The sequence below is a fragment of the Podarcis muralis genome, chromosome 8 (genome assembly GCF_964188315.1).
Source record: "Podarcis muralis chromosome 8, rPodMur119.hap1.1, whole genome shotgun sequence".
In the NCBI taxonomy this organism is placed as follows: domain Eukaryota; kingdom Metazoa; phylum Chordata; class Lepidosauria; order Squamata; family Lacertidae; genus Podarcis; species Podarcis muralis.
The window spans coordinates 21,979,738-21,999,487 of record NC_135662.1 but is presented as its reverse complement, the minus strand read 5'-3'; the positions used below and the strand labels follow the sequence as shown (position 1 = coordinate 21,999,487).

General features: G+C 43.7%; 1 protein-coding gene and 1 long non-coding RNA gene across 6 annotated transcripts in view; both read left to right on the top strand.

Annotated features, from left to right (window-relative positions):
- The window catches only part of LOC114600336 (uncharacterized), a 29,896-nt gene extending 22,103 nt beyond the window's left edge, over positions 1-7,793 (top strand). Inside the window, exon 4 of the long non-coding RNA XR_003707518.2 lies at positions 7,710-7,793. This is a non-coding gene — a long non-coding RNA (uncharacterized LOC114600336). The remainder of the gene's footprint in view (positions 1-7,709) is intronic.
- A 141-nt stretch (positions 7,794-7,934) lies between these two features.
- DCSTAMP (dendrocyte expressed seven transmembrane protein) lies at positions 7,935-19,394 on the top strand. 5 transcript variants are annotated; one of them, XM_028736313.2, is made up of 8 exons: positions 7,935-8,029; positions 8,310-8,461; positions 9,101-9,267; positions 9,556-9,602; positions 10,759-11,032; positions 11,120-12,179; positions 16,650-16,976; positions 18,162-19,394. In XM_028736313.2, the coding sequence occupies exons 6-8, from the start codon at positions 11,154-11,156 to the stop codon at positions 18,243-18,245; spliced, it is 1,437 nt and encodes a 478-aa protein (XP_028592146.2). In that variant the 5' UTR covers positions 7,935-8,029; positions 8,310-8,461; positions 9,101-9,267; positions 9,556-9,602; positions 10,759-11,032; positions 11,120-11,153; the 3' UTR covers positions 18,246-19,394. The 5 variants fall into 5 exon arrangements, with proteins under 5 accessions (XP_028592146.2, XP_028592144.2, XP_028592145.2 ...); XM_028736311.2 differs by having other exon boundaries at positions 10,759-12,179; XM_028736312.2 differs by lacking the exons at positions 7,935-8,029; positions 8,310-8,461 and adding an exon at positions 8,914-8,981 and having other exon boundaries at positions 10,759-12,179.
- Positions 19,395-19,750: the final 356 nt, after the last annotated feature.

The window sequence follows — 19,750 nt, the reverse complement described above, 5'->3', positions numbered from 1 at the left end:
AAGGAGAGAGACAGAAGCCTTCACATCTCTTGACCTACAGCAATGAGAAAGCATTAACCTACGCAATCCCTTTCCACTCTCATTTTTTGCATGCTGGCTGGGAGAAAGATGAAATCCCCATTTCCTTCAGTCCAGGTGTGAAGGAATGTTAAGGGCCGCACCGTTTAATGTCCTGATTCTGTTGTTGTTGCAAAATGGTTTAGAGCTTGTTCTGAGCAAAGCAAAGCAAAGAATGGGCTGCAGTGCTCATTGATGCAAAACTCTTTGTTATACCTCCAGTGCATTTTGGATAAAACACAGTCCTTCAGGTTCAGAAAAGGACAGCCAAAATAACCAATGGGATGGAGCAATTCCACTCTGATTTTGTTTGTTTTCGAGAAAATACAAATAGGAGGAGAGGTAGACAAAATTATGCACTAGAACTTGAGGGGATCCAGTGAAGCTGAGCATTGGAAGATTCAGGACAGCCAAAAGGATGCCCTTTTTTCACACATCACATAGTTAAAATCACTCCCAGAGAATTAGACAAATTCAGAAAGGATAAGGTTATCAATGACCAGTAGCCACAACGTATGGGGTTACTCTTCCCCTGAAAACTCAGGTTCACGGCTTGGGTGCACTCCTGGATCCACCCCATGAGCAGAAACGCCCAAGTTTTGGAGATGACTGTATGTGTGTTTGCCTATTTAAAACTAGTGTATTAGCTGTGCCTATTCCTAGGCATGTCTGATCGGGATGCGGCAATATATGCATTAGTTACGTTCTGTTTGGATTGCTGTAATATGCCATTGGGAAGTGTCTGGGAATTTCAGTGGGTCCAAGATGCTGAGGCTAGGTTGCTGACCAGAGCCATTTACAGGTAGAACAGAAACTCCTTGTTAACAACAGCCCCACTGGCTACCAGTCCATTTCCAGGCACAATTCAAAGTGCTGGTTATGGCCTACAAAGTCCTATACAGCTTGGGTCCAGGCTCTCTGAAGGACTGTATCTCCCTGTTGAGCCTGCTTAGGCTTTAAGAACACCTGGGGTCGTCTTTCTCTCAGTCCCACCACTGTTTCAGGCACGTTGGGCTTTTACACCATTCCTAAACTGCAAATAGGCAATCCACCTTGCAGCTTAAAGGATCACAGTGGAATTAGGTTTCCTTTTAGCCTAAATGCCAGCTCTTTGCTGCCAGAATTTGTGGGTAGCAAAGAGGGGGGGAGGCAGTCTGCATTTACAGCACTTCTCCCCCTTAGTTTTGAGGAGGCTATTTTCTTTCTTTCTTTCTTTTTTAATTCATACCTAATGCCACACTTGCAGTATGTAGAAAACCTGTTCTGGCCTTTCCACTTGAGTATTTTCAGCAGCTACTCCCAGTTCATGTAACTCCCTTCCATGTTTCCTTTTGCCAATAGGCAAATATTTTAAAAACAAAACCAGGTCTTTTTGTCCATTGACTCTGGCTATTGTCACAGGGTCTTCTGGGGGCGGGTGTTGCACATTTCCTTTTCTTTAATGTGTTTTTAAATGGTTTTAGGTGTTCAAATTCAGTGCTCTTTATAATAGGGCAACTTGTTTTTTAAAAAAAGAATATTTGAGTTGATTGATATGTTTTTAGTTGTATTTGCTCTTAGTTGTATTTGTTTATGTTGTAAGCTGCTTTGGGTCCTGTGCTGGGAGAAAGGCGGGATAGGGGGAAAAATAGCAATTTAAGAGCTTACTGTTCACAGCTCTTTTCTTCATTTTGGTAATGTATATCAGTGCTTGATTTTTTTGGAGCAGAGAGATGTGGCAGGACCTTAATGAAACCCACAGTTCCCACCCCTTATTTCCCCATAGCCATATAATTTTAGGCATAACATAGCCTCCCCCAAATAGCCTTCATAGAAAAGTAGCTAAGGGGGACACGGCCACCTTTGCACACATTGTAATTTGAGCATTGAGGTAAATACATACAATATAGAAAGGTAGAATCAAATCATTTTTCTAGTTCTTTCCCCCCTACAACTCGATTTTTCTTGCCTTCGTTTCAGTTTGAAAGTTAAACATTAAGCAATATAACGCACACTCACTGCCACCGCCACCCCATCCAACGCTTTCTCCTCCCCCTCTCCTCTTCAAACTGCATTTCCAAATGCAGAGCCCTGGTATCTCCAAAGCAGATCCTCTGGCTTTCTTTCCTCCCTGAAATCAGAATGCTGAAAAAGGCAGTCACCAATTAGCTGACTTTGCTCAGACAGACTCATGCGGATAAGAACAATAAATGTAATTGGTTTCAAGAGAATGTGCTGCAGCCTGCAATAGTCTTTGGCAGCGTTAACTGTTGTTCGTTCCTCCTGATGCACCATGGACCACCCGGCGATACCTTCCCTGAGACAGAACGAACACCAGTGAAAGGAACCAACGCTGCATGTTAAGACAGTAGCAGCTAAAATGTCTCCTTGCCTCAGTTGTGCATTAATTGAAAATCCTACATAAAGCAAAGCCAGTTTGCTCGGGGGGGGGCATGAGAGAGTGCTCTCTGCAACCTGCATCAATGAATATTTGGCAGAACGCTTGGTTTTTGCGTTGGAGACAAAACTGCAATTATGCTATGCATGGCATTAAAAAGAATCAAATGTAAAGAAAAGAGGTCAAAAATGCAGTGGGTACTGCGGGCTTTCCTTGATGTGCACACAGAGCTGCACTGCACCAGCAGGCAGAGGTGAAGTTTGGGGCGGCGGCGGAGAATGGTATTTATGGGGGTTGTTAATCAAGGCAGTGAGCTGGCAGCTCCAATCCCTTTGTAGCGGTCACTCCTGAACAAGTTTTATATGCCAGCTCTGCCCTCCAATACTCACCGAGGTTACTGTTTATAAACTCATTACTAGGGGCTAACAAGGACATACGTACTTAGAAAGACCTGGCAAGGATTATTATGCCCTGCCTAGCCATGCCTCCATTTCCACCTTCCTCTTTCCCTGGGTCAGTTCTAGATTGTAAGCCTCTTTGGGTGGGGGCTGCTCTTTGTAAAACAACGTGTACATAAAGGTCCCGTTGCTGCTGCTTCTGTTAGATGGTATGCGGCTGAGTTCTAGTTGGAGTAGATCCCTTGAGATTGATAGATTTGCTAGTCTTAAATCCATTGATTTCAGTGGGTCTGTGCTGAGTGTGACAAATTCTAATCAATGCCAAATACTAATCCGTCTCCTTGGTGGTGGTCATGGTGTTTCTACAGACCTGAGAGGGTCTGTAGGAAAGGAGGCGGTCTCTCAGATTTTGGGGGCTAAATTGTTGAGGGCTTTAAATGCCAGCATGGGCACATTGAATTACTGCATTAGTGTTGTGGTTCAATGTTCTTATGTTTGGTTGGAATATTGAGATTGCTGCCTCAGTTTTTGCAGTTGGTAGTCCAAAGGGAACAAGATTCATCCATAATCCCTAGTCAGAAGTGACTATTTGCGCTATGCCAATTGTCAAGTGGGCTTCTGGCTTGATGTCACTAGCCAAATGGGCCACACTAGGAACAACAACAGCAGCAGCATTTATACCCTGCCCATCTGGCTGGGTTTCCCCAGCCACTCTGGGCTGCTTCCAACAGGAGATTAAAAATACATTAAAACATCAGACATTAAAAACTTCCCTAAACAGGGCTGCCTTCAGAAAATCAAATAGTTGTTTATTTCCTTAACATCTGGTGGGAGGGCGTTCCACAGGGTAGGCGCCACAACCGAGAAGGCCCTCTGCCTGGTTCCCTGTAACTTTGCTTCTTGCAGTGAGGGAACTACCAGAAGGCCTTCGGAGCTGGACTTCAGTGCCTGGGCTGAACAATGGGGGTGGAGACACTCTTTCAGGTCTACTGGGCCGAGGCCATTTAGGGCTTTAAAGGTCAGCATGAACAGTTTGAATTGTGCTCGGAAACATACTGGGAGCCAATGTAGGTCTTTCAAGACCGGTGTTATGTGGTCTCTGCGGCCGCTCCCAGTCACCAGTCTAGCTGCTGCATTCTGGATTAGTTGTAGTTTCCGGGTCACCTTCAAAGGTAGCCCCACATAGAGCGCATTGCAGTAGTCCAAGCGGAAGATCAGTTTGGCTGAAGCTGATAATAAATAAAATAAATAAATAAAAGTTGTTATACTTTCAGGGTGTGCATGACATGTAACTAGGAAAAGTTGAAGAGCGCCTCAAAAAATTAGCAGAGGTTGATCCTCCACACACTTGGACTAAAATCCATAAATTACTTCCCCAGAAAGAAGTTCTGCTCCATAATATTTCACCTTCAGATCCTTACAGGGAAGGCAGTACGCTGTTATGCTATCAGGAAAATGCATGATTCAACTCACCTTTGGGAGCATATATACAAGACTCTGAAATGCACATAAAAACTGCCTCACGTTCATCTTTCAATCATTCCTCATCTCTGTGTTCACCTGAGGGAAAGCTTAATCTCTCTCTGTTTAGAATGTTTAGAATAGTTATTGCAGTTTACCAAAATCTAAACAGATTTCAGGCTGTCATCTGACCTTTTAGGTTTTTGCAGAAAGAAATACTTTGCTGGGTATCTTCATGATCTGTCTCAGAAGTGTCCTCTGATGGACCTTCTTCTACATCGCGGGTCTCTGCTGTGTTTCCTGGTGACCAACAATGGCGGTGCTTCAATTGGTGAACAATCCACCATTTGAATTTCCCACGATGCCTCTGACATAGCATTTGCTCTGGGGAATTGTGCTGAATGACCAAACCTTGGGAATTATGGGAAATCATAGAATCATAGAGTTGGAAAGGGACCATGAAGATCATCTAGTCCAACCCCCTGAAAATTAGTGGCTCTCAGACCAAACTGTTGGACCGTGACGGTGCAGGTGGGCCTTCCAAGGTGCTGAGGACCACAACAGTTCCCTAAGGGTGCTGGTTGTCGATGCTGGTATTGGGGGGAGGGGGGCTCACCAAATGCCCCACTCCCTGCCTTCCTCACTATTGTTTTTTGGAATGCATGAAGGGCAGCTCTTAAGTCTGTACTTCTTACTTGCTATCTATGCAGTGCTTCTTATGAGGTAGCAGGATTTTTGCAGGGAAAAGAATGCAGGTTGTATTGACATACTGATATATGTCTGGGGCACTTCTAATGCAACATTCAATTACACTCTTGCATTCAGCACAATCTAGACACTGGTGTGAGTTATGCATGCTGTGCATCCCATTTCGTAGATGCCCTTGAAATAGCAGGGGCAGAGCCACACTGTGGGTGTCTGGCTTGCTCCAATGGTGAGCCAGCATGGCCCCTTGCTCCAGTGTTATCGGCACCTGCTGGAGAAGCCAGCTGCCAGGAAAATCACACTCCAGTATGATAGTTTTCTTCTTAGTCGTTTTATTCATTGCAAATAACATTTCCCCCCAGAATGTATTGATTCATTGCAGAATATATTTAATAACGAAGAGCTGTGCATTGGGGGTCAGCTTTCATCTAAATGGGTGGCGCTGTGGGTTAAACCACAGAGCCTAGGACTTGCCGATCAGAAGGTTGGCAGTTTGAATCCCTGCGATGGATGAGCTCCCGTTGCTCAGTCCCTGCTCCTGCCAATCGAGCAGTTCGAAAGCATGCCAAAAAGTGCAAGTAGATAAATAGATCTCTGGCGGGAAGGTAAATGGCATTTCTGTGCACTGCTCTGGTTCACCAGAAGTGACTTAGTCATGCTGACCACATGACTGTACTCGACCAGTAAAGCAAGATGAGCGCTGCAACCCCAGAGTCGTCCGCGACTGGTCCTAATGGTCAGGGATCCCTTTACCTTTACTTGCATCTAAATACCAGTTTTAATGCTCATATCTGTATCACTTTATCATCATTTGCATATATTTGACATAGACATTAACAATAGTGTCACTTTTGAAAACCATTTTGAGTCTTTTTTTTTTTACAATCAAGCAACATAAACTTTTAAAGAAAAAAATAAGCAAACTTTAGTTTGATCCTTACTCCATTTTAACAGCATGCTCTTCAGCAAGTTTGTTCAGAAATAAGTCAATGGGTGTGCAATCTTGGGATTTCACCCTTAGGCTGCAATCCTATCCACACTTTCCTGGGAGCAATCCCACTGAGCACAGTGGAATTTTATGGAATAAACATGCATAATATTTTGCTAGTTGTCTCTCATTCCTATTTTAGAAGTGGTGAAATGGAATTTCTAACAAAAAGCGATTTGTCAGTGAGTTCCATGCAATTTCAGAGCCCATTATAGACTTTTGTTCTCAAACATGGGGATGGCAACCAGATTGGAGGGATCAGACATATTCAAGTGGGTATATCACAGATATGAATAGGATCACACAATTTCCATTAGCTATGATAGTGAAGTTGAACCTCCATGTTCAGAGGTAGTGAATTCTGGGTTCCAGATGCAGGGAGGATAAAGGGTATTCATCACTTTAACACCATACCTGAGAGCTTCCAAAGGCATATGCATTGTTCCAGCACATGTGTGGAGTCTTATTCCATGTATACACCTGATGAGAAATCCAGGAAAGCAGAAGGAATGGGAGAAAATTAGTTCCACCTAAATCATGTTGAAATCAATAGGACAAATCAGCCATGACTAATTTAAGTTCCATTGTTTTCAATTGGTCTTAGGTGCCAATAACTTTCTCTGACTGGGGCTGCTGCAGTTTGTCCTGGTAATTCACTTTCATTGTCAACAACTAGTTCTGTGATTTACCAAAGATTCTAGCGTCTTCCCTTTATTTCCCCAAATCTTGGAAGCACTTTCAGTTATGGTTGACGTATATTTCACTCCTATTCGCAGGGTCATGTAAGATGAGGTAGGGAACTTGATCATCCCAGTTATACATTCAATCACGGATGAGGCATTCCAGGGATCTTATCCTGTTTGAGATCCATTGAAATCATTGCACTGCAAATTCTTCTTCCCACATTTCTTTACAGGAATATTGCATGTGGAATTGTGCCTTCTTCACACAACCCAGGGCACATGTATGTGCATTTAAGCCCCATTGAAATCAGTGGGACTTTAAGCATGGCAAACTCCATGCTGGATTTTAGCTACTGCGTTTTTAGGTTTACACTTAAGAATTTTAAAAAGTGGGTACCCAAAATTGTGAATGAGATGGAAATGTGTTTAGAAATGTGTGCATTGTACAGGTATACTCACTGATATTGATTGCAGCAACCTCTTGAATGTGTCCTCAGACTTTGGATTTTCCTACCAGATGGGGCTTGTCCAGCCCCCTTGTTGATGGTCTTCTGCAAACAGGCAAAGCCCTTCAAAAAATGGAAATATCCACTTGGCCTGCTGGGTTGTTTTGTTTTGCTCTGCTGTATTTAAACCCACATTTCTCATTTAATTGTATTTTAACTAGCTGCCATTTTTATCTGCTCTAATCTGTTTTTGTGTGTGTTTTTTTGTCATATTGCTTACTTGTTGGTGATTTGATTATTTTTTTATTCTGCATGTTATTGTTGTTTAGCTGCCGTGGGCGTTTTTGATAGAAACGTGGGGTGTATCTATGTAACAAACAAAATACAGTAATTTTCTTTCAGTTACATTCACACCCAGTTTCAAAGCAATGCCGTTGCAAACTGTTACAAAACAGTTGCACTTCTTCTTTTTCACACAATGAAATGTTTCTCAAGGCATGTGACTCACACTGAGGAGCAGAGGGAGGTGGGAGGAGGATACACATTCATTCCACCATAAAGCAATTATCATAAAAATTCTGGTCCTCCTTTTAGGAACAGAAGAGGTCATTCCACTGCATCTCCCTTCAATTCTTCAGCAATTCTTCAGCAGTTCCTGTTATTCCAATATATATGATGGTAAAAACAACCACAATGTTCCTCTTATTCAAAACTATTAATAATTAGTGGTAACTAAGTAGATTTTCCAGCTTGCTGATAATCTAAACTATTTGCTGAGTAATGTTCTGTTTCTCTTCCCCCTATTCATTTATCAGAATTGTTTACAGTGGTACCTCGGGTTACAGACGCTTCAGGTTACAGACTCCGCTCCGCTAACCCAGAAATAGTACCTCGGGTTAAGATCTTTGCTTCAGGTGAGAACAGAAATTGCGGTACAGTGGCAGCAGGAGGCCCTATTAGCTAAAGTTTTACCTCAGGTTAAGAACAGTTTCAGGTTAAGAATGGACCTCCAGAATGAATGAAGTTCTTAACCTGAGGTACCACTGTACTTATTCATTTTCCCATCGCTTTCCAAGGGGGTGGGAAAGTCTCAACAAATAAATGCAATAAAGATGTATCTTGGAATCTGATTGAGTTCCTTTACTTAATGCCTTGAGTCTCTGTGTTAACTTCTCCATCATTGTCAAATTCCAGATCTCGTGGTACCAGCAAGGGGAAAAGGCTGGTGGCAGTTCTTGGCGATCACAAGTCATGCAGCCACCGCATCTTTATACATTACTGACATAGTCTGCCCTTCAAATATATGCATCAATGCCAGTTGTGGATCAGAGAGAAGGGATTGACAGGTAATTTTGTTAATTTCCTTGAAGTCATCTTTCCAGAATGCAGCAAAATCAGGACACAACCACCACATGTGAAAAAATGTGCCCTACTCACAGCCTCTCCAGCATAGTGGCAAGAGTGTATTATTCTGTGGAAGGTGTAGGGAGTGAGGTAGTAATGATAAATATTTCCTACCATTCTCCCTTACCCTAGCAGAGGTGGATTTGCCCACCTTCATGTGCCACTCTGAACATCATCTTTTATTTGTAAGTGGAGATCATTATGCCAAGGAATTTTACCTAGATCGGCCACAGTTCTTAATGCAAATAACTTCCCCATTTTACCCACATTCTGTTTCAGTCACATTTATCGTCATCAAAACAAGAGCCATCTCAGAATGGTCTGACGCATTAGGTGGGTGGGTGGGTTGAACGGCTGGGGTGATTCAGCATAAACTTCTTTGCAGCACTAGTCAGTCCTTCCCCGCATAATCAAGAAGCACCACTCCATGAAAAAATCGTAATGTGCCTTGCAGGAGAATCTGTAAGTAAATCTTGAGAATTATGTTTTTAAGTAGGCTGCAAATGAGTATTAATGTGGTTTGTTTTATAATACAGTTTTAATCAATAACAACAAACAAGAATGTTGGCTGCTGGTTACAGGGTACAAAGCTGAGTCCAGCTATGAATAAATAGAAGGAAGGAGGTGCAAGAATATTCAGAAGTCTCAATGCAGGGGACCAAAAGGATCTAAGGCATCAGCTTCATATCCATTACAAATTGGATTCGCCGAGTGCATCGCCTTTCCAAAAAGATTCTTGAGCATCAAGGTACTGCCAGAAATGGATAGAGTAACATTCCTGCTCCCTGCCCCCTTTTTCTGTACTGGTGTTAAGAGTCCCAACCTATATGTTCCAATAAGTTCAATATACTTATTACAAAGTATGCATACATCGGATTGCAGGCATGCATTGCAATACAAATGAAATTACCTCTGAAATAAGTCAATAGGCTCAATCAGACTGACTTATTAGTAAGTGTGCTTAGGACTTCATGATTAATCAGGGGCTGAGAGAATGCTTCTGTTTTGGCCAACAAGGCTGTTTTGCTTGTTGCAGGACCTTGGGGCCGTTGGACACATTCAGGGGGAGCAGCAGCAACATGGGTAACTATTTGTTCAAGACAAGTTATCACCAGTGCATACAGGCTAATGTGAAGGTTGCTGGAAACAGTGTATTTCAGCCATCAAATGTCTGTGTGAACAGGAACTTTATAAAAATCCCTCCTAAAAGTTGTTAATGTTGCAGGCAGATGCACCTTGCTAGGAAGGGCATTCCACAAACAAGGAGCCACCACCAAGAAGGCCTTGTCATACGCCATAGATAGAAAATGCATATAAAAGAACAGGGAGAAACCCTTGGGGACATTTGTGTACAGAAACCAGGAGGACAGCATTTTGTTAAATGGCTGCCTTTACCGTGATTTGCCACGTAAATTAGTTTAGCCTTTAGTCAAAGCCAAGGACAAAAGAGAGAGGCGTTGATGGGCTTCCCAGGTTTGGAGCACACCTCCTTATAGTCTTAGGGCTGCTACAGAAAAATGTGGTGTTCCAACCCACCACTATTATTACCTCCTTCACTAATGATACTCTGAACAGGCAATTGGGGTGGGGAGGGAGGAGAGATGGTATGGGGAAAGGTGTTCTTCAAGGTCTATTGATTTCCAGGGTGTAATCTTTGGAAAATTCCTACTCTTCCTTCATCTCTGTTTTGGAGCCGGAGCAGATAGTAATACAGGCACATGAATAATGATAACAAATGGGAAGTATATTAATAATCTTAAGATCTGTGTCTGTATAAACATCTACCCCACTTCCTAGGAACCTGCTGTGTCTGCGCTGAAAACAAAAGATAAAGTTATCCTTATAAAATAGTATTTGTTAAGGCAACAGACTCTCATTACAGGACAAAATTGGAAAAGTTTATCTTATTTAATTAGAATCTGATTGATTGTGTTGTGTTAAAAAATCTAATATGCATATAAATCAGCTCTGCCTCTTTAGAGAAAACTTGTTATGTGGAAACAATGGGAGCCAAGTAACAAGTGAAAGCTGGAGTTGTGTTGCTTGGTGAACTATAAACCATGTAGCTGATGTCTCTTAAATGCATTTATTTTATTTTATAATAAAGAGAGATGGACTGATTGTCCCAGTGGCATTGGAAGTAGGAAATATGGCTAAAAAGATTACTATTGAATGTATTGAGTTGAATTAATTCCCTCTGGTTTATTTCTTTTTACACTGAACAACAACCTGGATTAAGTGGCAGAGTAATCAAACAACCATTTGCACCATCCATTCAGCTTCAGGGTACAGCCACCCCTTCGAAAAGGGTCAGTGAACCCCCATGATAGGCCCCAAGGAGAAGAGATTCAGACAGTCTGAGGAATCATCACGCAAGATCAAAATGCCCTGGACGCAGTGCTCCTTTCTTGCCTCCAAGATGTCATCTGCCTATTCAACTCCTGCTCAGTTGAAATTAGCTTGATATCGTGTCATTAGTGCAGATCGCCTGGATATATATGAGAACTGTGCTGGTAGGTCTTTCAGTTTTGAGGAATAAAGCATAACCTCCATAGATTGCTTAAGAGATAAATTTAGCATCTATCTGTTTCCATTCCCAGTCACAATTACTGGATCTCCAGACCCTTGAAGAAAATGACTTCTTTTGCTGCCTTTGCTCAGCACATATGGACACATTTTGTGGGCGAAAAGAAGTCTGGCTGGAAGGGCCGGTCGTGCCTGTTTGCGATCTGCAGCTCCGTCAGTTTGATGGTGAATGTGTTCCTGTTCCTAGCAGGGTATTCCTTCCTAGCGGACTACCCCACGTTCTCTGCAGTCGCACCCCCATTCCTCTGGATTGCCATTTCCATGGGTTTGTTTCTGTCCAGGCACCTGCGATGCTTTGCTGCGCTTTTCTTCCTTTCCTGTGGCCTGCGCGAAGGAAGGAATGCCCTGATCGCTGCCGGGACTGGGGCGGTGGTAGCTGGCAATATCCAAAACATCTTCCACAACCTAAATCAGCTGGTAGACAGCATCACTTGCATCCTTCAATCGCAGCGTTTCTCCTTCCTCGGCCGCTACATCGAAGCGATTCGGTGGATATACAATCAGAGCAAGATCTTGGGCAACCCGTTCAAAGATGTTGTGTCAGTGAAGGACAAGCTGAATGTGTCTTATGCCGTTTCGGACGAAGGCTTGAAGCTGAGGTTGAGTGAGACGAGGCTCCACATCCAGAACGTTGCCAGGCAGATTTCCTCCATACTAGCCCTACCGCCCTACCTGGGCAAGAAAGTGCTCCCTCTGCTGGGGGTTATTTTCATCGTTCTTGGGACATTACACTTCATGAGGAAGTTCCTGAGTCCCCACAACATCAAGTTTAAGAACACTTACATTACGAAAGCGTTTATTCGCTACGATGAGCGGCAGCAGCAGCGAAGGAAGCTCTGCGTCCTTCCCCTCAGCAAAGAAGAAAGGGAGCTGTACACAATGGTTCCATCTTTTTGCCAGACCCAGAAAGAAAGGAAATGCACGGCACGCTTTTTTCTCCCTGTGCTTGCTAACCTTTGCATCTGGGCTCTCTTTGCAGCAGTAGATTATTTGCTTTACTGGCTCATTTTTTCAGTGAGCAAGCATCTCCAAGATTTCCCTGAGCTAGAGGTCCATTTGAAATTGTATTACCATGTAAGTACCTTAGCTACAGTTACCAGCACTTTTCTTGGGCTTTTATTGCTTTAGATACAAGTTTTCTGCAAAGTAAACGTATGCTAAAACACAGCGCAGAAGGACTTAAAATGAGGTTGGGTGGTGGAATGGCGCAGGCTTTAAAAAGCCTGTGCGTATAAAGCAATGACAAAACAGCAAAAGGCAGATTGGAACGTTGTTTATGCTGAGTGTTTTGTGTGGCCAGAGGAAACGGAAGTGCAAAATTTGGGAGGCCTCTTTTGGGTGTCTTGTTGCAGCAAAGGCTCAAGCATGATTTGCAGGCCAAAGACCTCCAGTTTAATCCCTGTCATTTCCAGTTTAAAAGATTGCTAGCAACAAGGCATGGGAAGATACAAGATTTCAATGACTGGCTGCTGAATCATTTTCAGGTCTGGCAGAAGGGGGAGGTTGGTCCGTGGCCTGCTGAGCCAGGAGAGCTTGGCAGAAGGACCTCTCTGCTTATCTAACCCCATCAGCTGATGCAAGTGGGATTTATACTTATCTGCCCAATGCTATAGTGTGCCAGGTTGAACTGATTGCCATTCGGGAACAAGAGGGAATTATCCTCAAGCTCGGAATAGGTGTTTGGGGATAGTGCTATGGGGCCAATGCAGGGCTGGCACCAGGACCTGGAACTCCCATGCAGCTGCTGCTGTTGCTCTGCCTACTCCCCCCCCCCCCAATTTTCTAGTTGCCATGTTAATTTCCCACCATGCCTTCAGCCAAGCTCTAGGGACTTTTGGGAATTAAACAGGTGGCTAGACCCAGCTGCCTAGTGCTGCTCTTGTGATTTGAACCTCCAGAGCTGGCAGAAGAGGAGACCCACCGGATGACACTTTGCCCGCCACCCCCTCAAACCGGGAACTGAGGGGGAAGAACTGCCTTATGCTGAGTCAGACCAGTAATCCATCTAGTTCAATACTGCCAACACTGAACTGACTGCAGCTCTCTTGTGTTGCAGTCCTACCTGGAAATGATGGGGATTGAACCTGAGATTTTTTTGCATACAAGGTTTTGTTTTGTTTTGCAAGCTCTGTCACTGAGTTGCAGCCCTTCCTTTAAAGCATCCTTTCTCAACCTTGGGTCCCCAGGTGTTGTTAGACTACAACTCCCATCATCCCTTACCACTGGTCGTGCTAGCTAGGAATGATGGGAGTTGTAGTCCAACACCTGGGGACCCAAGGTTGAGAAAGGATGCTCTAAAGATATGGTTAATGAATTAGAGCTTCTTTTTTTCTGTACAGTGCAGAATGCAGAGATGAAGGAGCAGAATACTTGGGTTGACATTGGGCAAAACGAGCATTGAGGTTTCATAGAAAGGGTTAGCCAATTTTGGTTTCCCCCCCCCCCTGCAGATGCAGGCAGGTTGGCCAGAGTCAACCCTCATTGGTGTGACATGCTATCAGATGATCCTCCCTCAATGTGATAAATTTATTCTGTTTTTGCTATCTCATCAAACTGGTTCTGTGAAGTAACTACTTGTGGGTTTAAGTTTTTCACTGGAGGAAATGCACTTCAGATATCCACCCACCCCCCTCCACACCGCCAACAGACTCCAAAGAAATAGATGGGACAGCTTGCAAAATGGGATCCTGAGAACTCTGTTATATATCTTATACACTCCCTTGGTACCCTCAAGAACTAAAGTATTTCTAATAGACATCCAGACATTTGTCTGCTTTAGTAGTACAGCCCAAGTTCTTTCCTTTTGTGTTGAATTTTTTGCTCCTCAGCAGGTGAATTTCCCATTACTTCCTCTTAGAGCTGGTTGTGCTGAGCAATCAACTTTCCTCTCTCCCCTAAAGAAACCATTTATCCAAGAAGCAATTATAAGAATCTCAGGTGTTCCAGAGAGCAGGGTATTTGAGTTCAGCAACATAACTAGTGCTTAACTTCCAATTACAACAAAACAGGAAGGGATTTAAATAACACCTGCTGTTGGGTGATTGGACAATGAAATTTCCTTTGCTGCCTCCCACGTGTGTGTCAGGTAATTTACTCCCCAAAGGGGAAATAAGGCAAAAACTCTGTGTATGTGTGTGTATTTATTCCCAGTGACTGCTATCTAAAATTTCCCCCATGCAGTACATCTTAGGGAGCAGTCAAAGCCACAGAGCAAAGATAGGCTTTGCCCTCCCATGTCCAATCCCCATTCCCCAATTTAGGACTTGTAGATACATTTCTGCTTCAGCTGCATGGACTGAAGGTAACACCAGAATGTCTGAGAAAATATTGGAGGCAACTGGAGCTGGTAACTCATTGATCCCAGAAGGCTCTTTTTAATGCCAATCGTCAGGACTGGGGCATGTGAAATGATAAACAAAGAGAGCTTCTGTGCATAGGCAAAGTGCCCATATATCTTCATTGAGCAACCAGAAGCAGCCACCATATATCAATATGAAAGGGCATGTCTACTAGGTATCAGGTGTGTTTAAAGTGAGTGCAATCCTTCCAGCGCTAAACTATCTAGCAAATTCTTACAGACTTGGGTCACAAGTCTAGAGCAGGCTTCACCAGCCTGGATGATGTATTGGTGCAGCAGTTAAACTGCTAGGACATTTGCAAAGCTAAGCAGGGTCCGGTCTGGTTTCCAATTGGATGGGGGGACCACATGTTGAGATTCCTGCATTGCAAAGGGGTTGGACTAGATGACCCTCAGAGGTCCCTTCCACCTCTACAATCCTATGGTTCCTATGTTGTTCAACTACATGTTCCCTCATCCTTAACCCTTCTCCATGCTAACTCAGACTAAGGGAAGTTGTGGTCAAAAATATATGGAGGGCATCAGGTTGGCTGGATGATGCTCTTGGAAGAATTTCCATGCTGGATCAAACCAAGGGTCCATTTAATCCAGTGCTCTGTGGCCCACCAGATATTGCAAATAAATTGCAATATGGTGTGATGGAGTTAGCAGTGCCCTATTACTGTAGTGGTGGTAGTTCCTTTTGGAGAGGTTCCCCAGAATGCCCCAAGTGCTGTATTGTTCTAGGGTGAAAGTCATAATGTGGTCTCATGGGTACACCCACAAAGGTCTTCTCTGAGGTCCATAGGGGCCATTTGGCTCCCTACCCCCATTGAAATTATGCTTGAAAGAAGCCTTTGCGTGTAGTGCTTTGAATGTTAGTGCAAGGTTTTTGCCTGTGCAATGAAAAGTCCCTTCTCCCTGTGTGCACCCACTAAATCTGTTCTGGAGTTCACCCAACCCTCCAGAGCAGATTTGGGGGAGGATGTTGGATGCCTGCAAGTGGAGGAGCAGAGGCAGGGTCTATTGTGAATTGCAAATCCTTGTGCTAACCGATTAAGTGCATTGGAAACCATCATTTGTAGCCAATACATTTTTTCCCCCAAGCCTGTTTGTGTGGCTGTATGTTTCCATCGTGTGCGCACACATGTGGTTGTGAGTGAAAGGTTGATGTGTGTGCACGAGACCAACAGTTTCTCTGGTTTGCAAATGTGTTCCCAGGCATGGAGTAAGGGAAGATAACAGCCTACAATGACAACTGCCATTTCTTCACTGGAATATTGTAATGTCTAGTGAATTCTGGGCAAATGAGATATGAATGGGACAGTGAAAACAAACCAATTCATATTTATTCACTCATTTGTTACTCGTTCCTTTTGAAGGAAGTTGAACCAAATGGGCTCCATTCAGGTTCTCCCCCCCCCTTCCAAATCACACGCCTGCAGAATTCACTGCTACAGGATGTGACGATGGCCACACACTTAATATGGTTTCAACATGACATTAGGGAAATTTATCTGGGTAAAGTTTACCAAGGGGAAATCTTTAAGGACTTTCTAGGTTGAAAGCGGAGTATGCCACTGGGCATCGATGGGGGGTGGGTGGGTGCAGTGTGGGGTTTTGTGTCTCCATGTCCTGTTGTCTGTTTCCAATAAGCATCTCCACTGGTGCTTATTCCAATAAGACTCCACTGGTGTCTGTTTGAATAGGCGAGGTGTGGGGACCCTTTGGCCCTCCAGATGTTGCAGAACTACAACTCCCATCCACACCAGCAAGCACGGCCAGGAGCCAAGGATGATGGGAGCTGCAGTTCAGCAACATTTAGGGGGTCATAGGTTCCCTATACTTTGAACAGACAGAGCTTTAGTTTGATCCAGCATGGTTCTTCTAAGGCTGTCTCAGCTACTGTGTATGATGATGCTTTAAGCATTCCTTTAAGCATTCTCCAAATCACATATCTCTTGCAAGCTGGTTGTCAAAGGGACCCTACTGGTTTAAGCAATTGCCTAGAGCAGGTTTGACTCAGTAGTTAAGCGACTGTTAATATCCTGTAGAAGACTTGAAACACACAGAGACCCTGGAAGGAATTTCACTGCTGGGTTGCAATGCTTCTGCTTTGTTGACTTTGAAGCATCATGCATCAGGTATTTCATAGGAGGCTCACGCCAACTTCTTTTTAATTTTTTTCTTTCACTTCTCTTGTGCAGAAAAATTCTGACAAATTCATATTCAACCATGGGGAGATTGTGGACAATAAGACTTCCTTCAGCAGTCCTCTCTTTGAGCATGCCTGTATTCCCAGACCAAATGTTCCCCACTCAGCAACTTGGATCCAACTGGGTGTCATCATCATCTTTTTAACAGTGCTTGGGCTGTGCGTCTCTACGTTTACGCAGCTTAAAATCCTAGTGGCAACATCATTCTATCCCAGCACAGACGTGAAACGGATAAAGTATCTGCACTCAAAATTATTAAAGAGAAGATCAAAGCTCCCAGAGAGGAATGAGAAGAGGAAGCTGAATTCGTTTGCAACGGTAAGTTACAAACAGCATAGAATGTGGGGCTAGCTTGGAAGTTAAATCCTAAAGCTTGATCCTAGAAACCACCAAACTGAAACGAGAGTCAGAGCACAAGCCTATCTGTAGTTTCTGGCAACGGTAATGATTTGCTCACTCCCTTTGCCTATACATGGGGAAAGGGAAATCTTGATTTTATTTTTTTTAATGGATTTTATGAACTACCATAGAAGCCAAACATCCCACGCTATTCTGGTAGCACATCTGCTGTGAAAGTAATGCTTGGACTCACTTCAGGTGCTGTTTGCACAACCCCACTTCTGCTGTGACACAAGGGCTTGCCTCTCTGATAAGCTTCAAAACCAATCCATGACTGCAAAGGAAGGCAGGCCTTTCCCAATTATTCATTTGCTGCAGTTGCAGCTTGTTTTCCAATGCCAGATGCTGCATACAGCAGCAGGTGCAGTAAAGGTGGACATGGTTTGCCCAAAATGGCCTGGCAGGCCTAATTAGGCCTACACAGCAGTCCCCTGCCACTGGTCTAGAAATTTCCTTTTCCCTCAAAGAAAGGATGTGTTGGGAGTAAAGCAACAGCACTGAGTGGTAGAGGGAGGTGACAGATAGAAAGGCAACCTATTTGCCCCTTGTTGATTCCTCTTGGAGTAATTTCCTGTAGGTTGTTCTCTTGGGCTTTTTCCCCCTTCCTGCTTCTTTTCCAAATTAGTGGCCACATGAAAGCTTGTACTCAGAATGGCTTTGTTCTGGGAATCTCTCATGCTAGCTCTGGGAGGCTCCTGCAAGATCTCTGACAGCCCTGCAAGATCTCGTGAGACCTTCACAGAGAAATTATGTGAAATTAAAAGCTCTTTCAGCACAGGTAAACCTGGCACGGAAGAAGTTTTAAAGCCGTCAGACTTGAATGCGTTTAATTTTTGTGATTGGCCACCAAGTGCATAAAGTTGCAATCACACAAGTTAAATGTGTGCAAGTTATGAGTCAACTATATATACACCAAACTCCATTTGGATGAAGGGGAGTGGATGTTTAGCTACCATCTTGCTTGAGAAGGGTGCTAAGCCACTTGCCCGCCCCCACTTCTTCAGAGCCCCCCATTCTTGTTCTAGACAGAGAAAGATGGTAGAGAGGGCATCTGCAAATTCATTGTAGGCACTCACTTGTAAATATATTTCCTCTCTTCCTCAGTTACATTTCTGGTCCCCAATCCTCCAGGCAATGAGGAGTTCCAGGAAGAAACAAACAGAGGTGGCAAAAGTCGGCAGCGTTTAACGACGCAAAGAAAATCTCTATGAAGAAATCCATGGTTTTACAAGAGAATAAACGGTCTGATGCATTTGATTTTTCTTACATTCATTCACTTTTCACCTCTGACTCTCACCTTGTCATTCAGCTTTGAAGTCATCAAGCTGTAGAGACTTGTCGGTCTGACACCCTAAGCGATACCACTGCATAATTCACATATTTCTTTCTGTACCTGCCTCCTCCCTTGCATCTTCTAGTAGGAGAGCTCAGAATTATTCGCTTTCTTTCTCTTTTCTTTTCTGCTGCCTTTGTCTGATCTTTGCCAATGTTCTTTTCTGTGGGTGGATTCTCCCCCCCCCCCCCCGCCTGGCACTATATATCTATCATCACCCAAGTGTCATCAGTCCCCCCAGCCACCTTCCACTTCATGTTTTATTTTTCACAGATGAAAGAACTCTAGCTTTCGACTCAACATGAACGATGCAAATTTGAAACGAAGGGTTTTAGTTATTCAGAACCAATTAGGATTACTGGGTTTCTTTCCTAATGTTGCTTCTAGTGGTGCTGTGACCTCATTCCACACACACAAACTCACTCCATCCTTGTGTACACCACTGACGCTGCCTATACAGAGGCCCCTCTGACTCACCCATTCCACCCACACTCTAAAAATGCAGGACTTCCTCTCCTATTTTTTAAAAGGGAATGAGATGTTGAATTTGATGTGGGGAAAAATCCGCTAAATCAGATCAGCTGCAGTTTGAAAAATTAATGAAGGCCTGACCCAGTTGTCTTGGGATGGCAATCAAAACTGGCAAGGTCCGGAACACTGACACTCCTGAAGTATGACCTATATGTAATGTGCAGAATGCCTGGAGGGTTGCTTGTTTATTTTTCTCCTTTGCTTTGCTACAAAATCCAAAGACTGTGAGTAACTCATTTCCCCAGAGAAACCGCTCCAGACTTGCGTTTTGCCATGACCATGGTTGAACTCTTCATTTCTATGGTGGTAGCGTGAATTTCTACCACTGGTAAATTTTGCAGATAGAAGGGTTCATGGGCACCACGATTGAGACACTAGGACAGTAGTAGAGGGACCTGAGTATTCATCTCCATAGGTGGGACAACAGAGTAGATAATCCCTTAGTCGTACAGTGTATAATGTGGCCTGTGTTAAATCCCTGGTATGTCTAGCTGCAGGATTATAGAATTGGGAGTTATTAGCCATTATGAAGCTGATTTGTATTGAATCAAGCAATTGCTTATGTTAATTTGAAGTGATAGCCAGGGCATGTGTACTAATAGATTGTTGTTGTTGTTGCAAGTTAGATCAGCCTCAGATGAGCTCCGACGGTGCCATGCCAATGATCCCAACCCAAAGCAAAAAGAATCACAGTGCCAGTAATCTACCTACAAACTGAAGCACATTACTATCCACATAGTGGTAATAGCTTTATCACGGTAGGAGACTTCCGTGATGACTGGTGCAAGGCTCACTGCTTTCCACTTAATTGTGAGGATTACTACATAAT